Below are 9,569 nucleotides of genomic sequence, written 5' to 3' on the forward strand. Positions count from 1 at the left end.
TTCAACTTTGGGTTGAAAAGTGATGTGAAATTAAAGTCATGGGAGAGGATAATGGAGGGAGATTTTTCAAGTCAGAAAAATGATATAATATGAATTAGACAAAGTTAGAATGATCGTCAATTTGACACATATTGTTAGTCCATTATCATGCAACAGTTCATTCATCTGCACAGCATTCGCACACATTCTCAAACAAAAAATAATGATTTTTTTTTTCATTCTCAAATATATTCAACAGAACCATTAAGTATTAAAATCAAAGAGGAAAACGATCAATTTAAAATTTTAACAGGCAAAAAAAAAAGGCATATTCAAATGAGAAATTAAATATTTCAATATTTTTATTATTATGATTTTAGGATTTAGATTTCCACTCTGCTCTCCAAAGCAAAAGAAATCTGCTAGTATGATAATCGACATAACGACAATCTTAGCATATAATACATATTTATAACGGGGACGATACTCGAAATGCATCGGAGAATGCTTATTGCATCAATACAAGCAAAACAGCAGAGTACTAATACCAACTAAATATTGTTTTCTAGTTCAAGTGAACCTCGTTTATAATCTCACGTGCCTTACACATGGCTTCCAATGGCTGCAGTTTGGGCATGGTCAGCCCTTTCCCTTCAATGGTGTCAATAGCGGTGTTGCTAATCTTCTTCCAGTCATAGCACTGAATCAACGACCCCAAAGCCAAACCCACCACTCGCTGAGCTAGGCCAGATCCAGGACAGGCTCTTCTTCCTATTCCAAATGGTACTAGTTTGTAATTCTCACGTTCTCCATTTTCAAACCTTTCAGGTTTGAAACTTGTAGGATCTTCCCACACCTGAGGGTCTCTGTGAAGGGCCCATGCATTTACCAATAATAATGTGCCTCGTGGTATATCAAAACCCCCTATTTGACAGTCATCTGAGGACATATGGGGCAGTAACAGAGGGGCCACAGGAAATACCCTCAAAGTCTCAGAAATGATACTTTGAAGGTACCGCAGTTTGGGAAGATCAGATTCTTCTATCAAGCGGTCCTTTCCAACGTGCATATCCAACTCTGCTTTAGCTTTCTCCAAAACATCCGGATGATTGAGGAGAAGGGTCATTGCCCATTCCATTGTTGATGCTGAAGTGTCGGTTCCAGCAAGAATTAAGACCTGTATTGAAGAATTTGTGAGATGAAAAAAGAAGTAAAAAAACCCACAAAAAAACCAACATTATACACTTCAAAAACCAAGTTTCCCACAAGTATTAAACTGCACTTTTATTTTTGTTTTCTGTGAAATTTTAGAATAAACTTTGAAAATACAGCAGATACGAAAACAGCGTTTCACTCACCTGTACAAGCCCTTTAATAATGTCATCTGTGTAGTACTCTGGTTCTGTTTTTTGCAAGGATAACAGATGGTCGATCATAGAATTATTATCCACCGAACCCTTGTCATTACCACTTCTATGCTCATCAATCAAACCCTGCATGATCGCCTTTGTCTCTCTCATGATATTCTTTAGCTTCTTCTCATGGTATCCGAGCCCAGTCCATCGCAATACGGGCAAAAAATCTGCTGGATTTGATGATGCCCCAACCAGTACGAAAAGTTGGCTGATAATCTCCCGAAAACGTTTAGCCTCCGTATATTCCACGTCTTCTCCGTAGTATCTCTTTCCTGCAACCATCCTCGTTATAATATTAAAGGTTAGCTCTGTAAGCATGGGTCTCAGCTCTACCTTTGCAAAACCCTCCCTCGAATCTCGAGCCAGTCGGAGGAGTAGACGCTTGACTTCATCCCTGCGGATGCCTAGAAACATGTTGAGGCGATTGGAGGAGAAGATTTCCAGGGCGCTGAGGCGACGGAGGTTGCGCCAGTGTTCGCCGTATGATGCCGCGGCAACGGTGGTGTAGTTGTACCCCATGTACTTGCCGGACGCAAAGCGAGGGCGGTTGGCCAAGACGACGTCGTTCTTGGTGAAGCATTCTTCGACGGCGGAGGGAGAGGAAACGATGACCGCGAGCTGGGATCCGAATCGGAGGGAGAAGATTGGACCGTACTTTTGTGAAAGGAGTTGTAGAGATCGATGAACCGGTTGTTTGAGGAGGTGGAGATGACCTATAATCGGAACTGCAGGCGGGCTGGGTGGGAGATTCCCATATCTTCGTCTTCTTGGGAAGAAGATTCCGAAAGCAATCAAGAGAAAGACGAAGAGAAGAGAGAGCGATGTGTGAAGGGAAGACACATCCATGGTAGTGACACTGAAGAAGTGAAAGGAAAGGTAGGCTTAGATACAAGTGCGTTCCCTGGTTGTTTATGCTTTATTTATAGAATGATCAACGAGGAAGAGGACAAAGTTTTTTACCTGATCATGTTTCAATTTTAATGATTTCATTGCTTACCTTAATAATATTTGAATTATCTACATTAATTCAAATATATTTTCTCTAATTATAACTCCAAAACCCAATTCACATTTATGTAAACATTCACTCAAATAATTTTTTTAATTAATATTAAAAATAAAAATTTATGATTTGATGTTGTTAATTACCATAATATAAAATTTTAAAAATAATAAATTAACCATTTAAATAAAAAATCAATACATCCAAATATGTGTCATATACAACCCAGTAAATATTTTATAAAAGTTTACATAAAATATTTCTAACATTTCTTAGCAACCAAATATAATTTAAAACTTTAATTACTATATAATTACTAATTATTTTATCATCATTAAATTTTTTGTTATTATAATGTAATCTGATATTTTGGGATATTTAAAAATATGTTAAATTACTTATTTTTTATTTCAAATATCTTTATCTTAATTATATAAAACAAGAAAAATAAATAATTATTTTTACAAAAATAAATCTGATTTATTTAGTATGTAATAATATTTTGAAATATCAATAAAAAAACAAGCTCAGTGTTTAAATTTTAAAGCAATAAAATATTTATAATGATTAATTAATGAGATTAAGTTGTATTTAACCTTAAAGCAAATTAATGAGATTTATTTACCAAAAAAATACAAAAACCACCCACTATCTCTCATCCGACTTCTTTGACTGCATCCTCCCTTTCTGCCTGCTTCAATTGCCCACGAATGAAATTATGGAAGGAAAGAAAAAACAGCTCGTACGATTAGAGAAGTAGTCCAAAAAAAATGATGTCATGCATGAGGTAGAATTAAAAACTTGTTGTAATTCTTAATAATAATAAAAACCTTTCCACGCTCGCAAACTCCAAAGTCCAAACACGCAATAAAGTTCAAGTGAATATTTTGAGTTAGAATCGACCAATGTGGAAATTGGTATAATTTTAAATATATGAGATTCATTGTATGCCAACCTTTGTTATATTGGCTCTTAATACTATTTTATAGTTAATAGTAAAGAGTTTTTTTGCTTGGTTTGGTAATATTAAAGTAAGGGTTTTAGAAATCTTTGTCATCAATAGAAAAAAATATGAAGAAAAAATAATATTGGTTATTTATATCTCTTAATTCATTTTTCATGACCATTAATAAAGAGGAGATGAGAGAATAATGAGAACTATAACAATTTTTTTATCGTAAGGAATAAAGGAAAGAAAAAAAAAAAAAAAAGGTAAGATGAAAATAGTGAGAAATCCTTATGTTGAACGAAAATAAAAAAAAACAAAAGGATATTTTTGTTCTATAAGGTTGTCTTTTATGCTTTTTTTTAAAATGAGTTAATTTTACAAATACAGGTGTTATTTCAACCCCTTACCCAAATAACCTTAGTGGATTCTTTTCTTAAGTAATAATTTCTTCCATGGTTTCTCTATTTTTAACATTTTTTTAAGACATTTGTATTAGAGTAGAAAAAACTTGTCCATGTTATTTTTTATTTACTTTTTATTTTTTAAAAAAATTATTAATAATAAGATTCATGTTTGACCACGTTGTTTTACATAGTATTTTTAGATGGTGAAAAAAATGAGTGAAGGGTCAAAACATATAGACAAAGGTAAAATGAGTTTTACTTAAAGAAAGGTTAGAAAAGTTTGAAAATATGAAATTTAAAGTACATTTAGAAATGATTTCCATTAAAGCACTTTTATCTACAATATTTTATAAAAGTATTTTCGAAAAATCATGCATCAAGTTATTTTCCTTTAATCAACTCAAGTAATTTTTTAAACTGTTAAAAGAGAATTTGAAAAGTTTATCAAATACCTAATTTTGTATAGAAAGCGTTTCCAAGTATGGGGACTACTTTTAACTCTCTCAAAATCAATACCAAACCCATTGTTAGTTTTGCCTTATCTCTCTCTTTTTATATGTATAAACCACTAAATCAATAATCCAAGACCACGATGACAACCCATAACATTGTTTCAAACAGTCAACTATATCATTGAAAGTCTAAGTCTAAAGTGCCACCACCATCAATGGAGGCAGCGGAGGCGGCCTCTTTTTTTATGATGGTGTGAGGAAGGCCTCTCCTCAAACCAAAGTGTTGCGAGTTGGTTGCATGGGAGGCCAAATGCTGAAAAAGAACTCATATAGTAAGAATGGTTGATATAATAGTCTTAACGATAATGGTAGTGTTGAGTTTCTTTTTCAACTTCTGTCATTCTTGTTCAATCTTGCTCCTATTACATCCCTTCGCCAAAACTGCAACATTTGTAAACCACAATCCTCTGTTTCGTAAGCAGAAATAGTCATATGCATGTTTTGAAATAGCTCACACCAAGTTTACGTTAAGATTACTATGAGACTCGCTTGATACATTGAGTATATGCTATTCAATTTTTACTGATGCAGGTAGGCTTCAGCAGTCTAAGGGCAATCTTTAGAAATAGAAACAATACATGATGTACCATGTATGCTCTATATCACGCGTGTATATATATATATATATATATATATATATATATATATATATATATATATATATATATATATATATATATAAAGAGGTGTTTTGACAATTTTTTCTTCCAAAAATAGTCTTATTATTTCTATTATATGTGATTATATCCACTCATTATTATATCTAATTAATTCAAATGATGTTTGTTTTTTCCAAAGACAACCTATTCTTTATAAAAAAATTATTTTAATCTATATTATATATAAAAATATGAAGTGTTTGTCCACATTTTTTTTCCTAAAATAGCATTATTATTTTTATTATATGCGCTTATATTTTATCATTATTATATATAATTAATTCAAATGATATTTGTTTTTTCCAATAACAACTACTTTTTGTAAAAATTATTATAATTTATATTATATATAGAAATACCAAGTATTTGTCCACTTTTATTTTCTTAAAATAGTATTATCATTTCTATTACATGTTCTTATATCTCATCATTATTATATGTAATTTTCCTATAGTCTATTTTCTTGCAAATAAAACTCTGGAATTAATGACCCCACAGCCAAATCCACCCTATGGTTTGGTAGGCCAATCCCAGGACACGCCCTCCTTCCCACCCCGAAGAGCGGTAGTTTGGATATATCTCTTTACCTATTCTCAAACCTCTACAGCTTAAAACTTTCGAGGTCATTCCACAAGCTTTAATGATGTCATCTGTGTAGTATTCTGGTTCTGATTTTTGCAATGATAATAGATGGTCGATCATAGTATTATTATCCACTAAACCCCTTTTATTGTATGCTCATTAATCAAAACCTTGCAAGATCGCATCTAACACTATACTAATATTTGCCATGCATCTTCCTCTCATAACCTCCATAATCTATCCATCGCAACAGAGGCAAAAAAATCTGTTGGATTTGATGTTGCACCCAATTCAAAGATCTTCCCTATAATATCTTGGAAATGCCTCGCCTCCTCAACGTGCACGTCTTCATAGTAGCGCTTTCCTGCAATCATCCTCATTATAATATTAAATATTAGCAGCAACTCTACCTTCACAAAATTACCCCTGGAATCCCTAGACAAACGAAGAATAAATGACTGACTTCATCGCTACGGTTGCCTTAGAACATGTTAAGGTGATTGGAAGAGAATACTTCAAGTGTGCTGATGCGGCGGAGGAGGCTGCGCCAGTGTTCCAGCCAATTCGAAAATCCCTATTGATTTCAGAAAGCACTATCAAAGGAGTAAAAAGACTTATTGAAAGATTCTTAAATATATATATATATATATATATATATATATATCAGAAAGCACTCTATGCAATATTCTAAGCAGTAAATGAATATATACTTAAGAAAATTTCAAAAGTAGAAGCATAAAAATAAATAAATAAAGGTGTAGATTAATTTACACAAATTATATAAATTAAAGTAATGATCATGTCAAGTGAATGGCGCTACAAACATTAAGATGTGAATTCAAAGTCTCTCCCTATGAATGACTCTAAATTGATTTCACATTATTTTGATTGGGTACTTATAAACTAGATGTGGGTTAATGGTGAAAGGCTTGATGATTAAAAAATATAAGAGAAAGTCATAGATACGATTTTTACATGCAAAATTTGAATATGTTGTCGTAACGAATGAAGAAAAAAGAAATATCTTCACTTTTACAATTGAAGGGTTGATGAGCGTATGTGGTCACATGAATAATGGATGAATAAAATAATTGATTCTACTAGTTTGGAGTAAGCCTTGAAAAAAGTAAAACATCTACAAGAGGTCATGAGGATCAATAAAGTAGCAAAGGTCATGATTATGGATGTAGAGGAGGACACAACAACTCCAACAATAGAGATGGAGATATAATAAAAATTATTCTAAAGGAATGATCAACATTCTTGGATCTAAAGACAAGTCACACCTATAATGTTTTAGATATAAGTGGTATAGACACTACAATTCAAAATGTCGAATGAAATTATAGAATGAACAAATAGAGTTGACAAACACCATTGAGGTTGAGTAGAATTTGACATTGGTCTATAATGTAACAACATCAAACATAAACCATAAAGATGTTTGGTTCTTTGATACAAAACACAACAATCACATGTATGATAAGAAAAAATTCTTTTTGCAATATGATGAATCAGTTAAATGAAAAGTTAATTTTGGAAGTAAATTTAAAGTCTCAATCATGGGCAAAGATAATATTAAAATACATTTAAATATGTCACTAATGTTATCGTAGTAGATCTATTTTTTGTATTAGATTTTTTTTAGAATTTGTTTATCATGGGACAATTAACAAAAAAAAAAAACATACCATTAATATTTTTAATGGAGTTTGTACTCTTAATGATAAAAATAAGAAGATGATTTCAAATGTGTAGATGACAAAATATGATATTTCCTATCTTTTTTCAACCAAAACTTCATTTTATTTGAAGGCAATAGTAGAAGATGGCAATTGGCTTTGACATCTTCCCTTTTGTTTCATGGGTTAAAGTTGTTGGTGCATATGAATATGGTAATAGGATTATCACTAATTGATGATCCATATCATGTTTATGAAGAATATTGTGAAACCAAGGTTTGGTTAATCTCGATTTTGATGATAACAAAATAAGGTTTAGAACTAATGATTATATTTCAAGTGTGATTAGGTAAAACAGTTTCCAAAATGACAATCACAAAGACAAATCAAGCCAAAAAGAAATCATGAAGAAGAAAACCACATCAAAAAGAAGTTTTTTTCAAGACTCAAACGTCATAAGATCTCTTTATAATATTGTTGGTGCACTAGGATTTTCATGCATTATATTCTTTACTTATGCACCAAAATCATCCAAGAGTTATTTTGTTTTAAATATTTTAAAATTTGATGATTTCATGTTTTCAACTAAAACCTTGTGTCAAATGTTTTTCTAACTTGTTTAAAAGGTTTTAAATTGAAAAAGCTGGTTTTCGATGCCAAAACGTTGAACCGATCAAGGCACTAAGGCAACCGGCCAGGGTACCAGTCAATCGGTTCCCTTTGCTCAGTCGAGGTCCAATCGAGGAGTGCTAAAAACACTATCTCTCTTCCAGTAGTCTTTTTTTCCCAGTCGACCTCCGATTGAGGTCCGGTTGAAGCAACGATAACCTGCCAAAGCATTAAATGCTCCAACGGCTAATGAATTGATTGACCCCCAGCTCTACCAATTGAACCCCCAACAGCTAGTTTGGTCGTTTTCTTTTATAAAAATGCTTCAAATCTTCCTATTAAAAAGCTCAACCTTCCCAAACCTTTCTTGAATATATTTGAGCCTTGGAATAGTGTTTTGAGTGCACTATTGTTTTAAAACTTGCATATCATTAGTGCACCATTCAATCCTAAATTTCTTGTATCATTTGAGCTTAAAGTTTTTGTACTAGGATTTTATGAGATCAATTATTTGTATATCTTTGAGAGGTCTCAAGTGTGGGGTATCACTTGAGAGATTGTTCAAGAGTGGGGTATCTCTTGAGGATTGTAAAGGGTACTTGGAGCCAAAAGTCCAAAAGGGTGGATTGGAACCATGATCCAATTGTATTGCTTGAAAGCTTGATTTGGAAGCCTTGAACTAGTGGAACCTCAAGCTTGGGATTGAAGTTAAAAAAGAGTGGATGTAGGTCGAGTTGTGCTGAACCACTATAAAATCTTGTATTTACATTCTCTCTTCCCTACTCTTTTACTTTATATACAATTGTCTTTATATCGTTTTATTATATACTTGCATATATTTGTCTCTTACATTCACATAGTTTAAATTTGCAAAAAGAGACCATCACTCTATTCACCCCCCTCTAAAGTGATTACCATAGGTTGGATTAGCTTAATTTTTCTAACAAATGTCTCCTTAGGAAACGACATAAGAAATATTTTTCAATTAGAATATCCAAAAGAGCTAAACCTTTAGATTTGGTGCATATGTATATGATTTGATGAGAAAAAATCTCTTAATTATAACAAATATATATTGACCTTTATAAATGATTTTATAAGAAAAACTTGGATTTATTTGTTAACAGAAAAATATAAGGTTTTTAGCAAGCTTAAAGATTTCAAAATTCTTATTGAAAGACAAAATAGTTGCAATATTAAGATGTTAGAATTTGATAATTATAGGAGGAGGATTTACCGTCAATGAATTTTATAATTATTATAAAAGTCAGGGCATTTGACAATAATTAACAATTAACTATACATCTCAATGAAACGGTATAAACAAAAGGAAGAACATGACCGTAGTATAGATGACAAGAAACGTGTTAAAGGCCAAGACACTTCCAAAAGCTTTTTGGGAAAAAGCCATTGCATCTTGAAACCCAAAAGCATGTTTAGACAATTTGAAGGGAATATTTCAAGAAAGCCAAGGTGGGGGAGATTGCCCTATCGGGTCACCATAATATGCTAAGGATGAGTAACATGGTATAATTGTAGGCAATGAGTAACATGGAATAATTGTAGGCAATTTAACTGCCTTTCGAGAAGCAAGGACTGCAAGGATTGCAAGCTTTAACATATTTTTTAAAAATAGTTGGTAATGGGAATAATTGATGAAATATCTATAATTATTCAATTTAGGTTATTGTATATGATGAATGTTTAATATTTTTGGCATGAAAACTATATAACAAAGTTGCTCATTTAGATTAGAAAAAAATTACAAATAAAAC

At 32.1% G+C, this 9,569-nt stretch overlaps 1 protein-coding gene across 1 annotated transcript; it reads right to left on the minus strand.

The window, feature by feature from the left end:
• Positions 1 to 519: 519 nt before the first annotated feature.
• Positions 520 to 2,240, minus strand: LOC117917285 (cytochrome P450 81Q32-like). The gene is made up of 2 exons (XM_034833505.1): positions 1,338 to 2,240; positions 520 to 1,156 (listed from the first exon to the last, which is right to left on the minus strand). Exons 1-2 carry the CDS (start codon positions 2,238 to 2,240, stop codon positions 545 to 547), a joined length of 1,515 nt encoding a protein of 504 aa, XP_034689396.1. The 3' UTR covers positions 520 to 544.
• Between the last annotated feature and the right edge of the window lie 7,329 nt (positions 2,241 to 9,569).

The sequence above is a fragment of the Vitis riparia genome, chromosome 7, assembly GCF_004353265.1.
Source record: "Vitis riparia cultivar Riparia Gloire de Montpellier isolate 1030 chromosome 7, EGFV_Vit.rip_1.0, whole genome shotgun sequence".
NCBI lineage: Eukaryota > Viridiplantae > Streptophyta > Magnoliopsida > Vitales > Vitaceae > Vitis > Vitis riparia.

Bases quoted from the DNA above. Each gene is read 5' to 3' on its own strand.
- LOC117917285 (XM_034833505.1), bottom strand. From the start codon at position 2,240: ATGGATGTGTCTTCCCTTCACACATCGCTCTCTCTTCTCTTCGTCTTT. The intron at 1,157-1,337 runs GTGAGTGAAACG...TCTTCAATACAG, and splicing joins TTATTAAAGGGCTTGTACAG to GTCTTAATTCTTGCTGGAAC.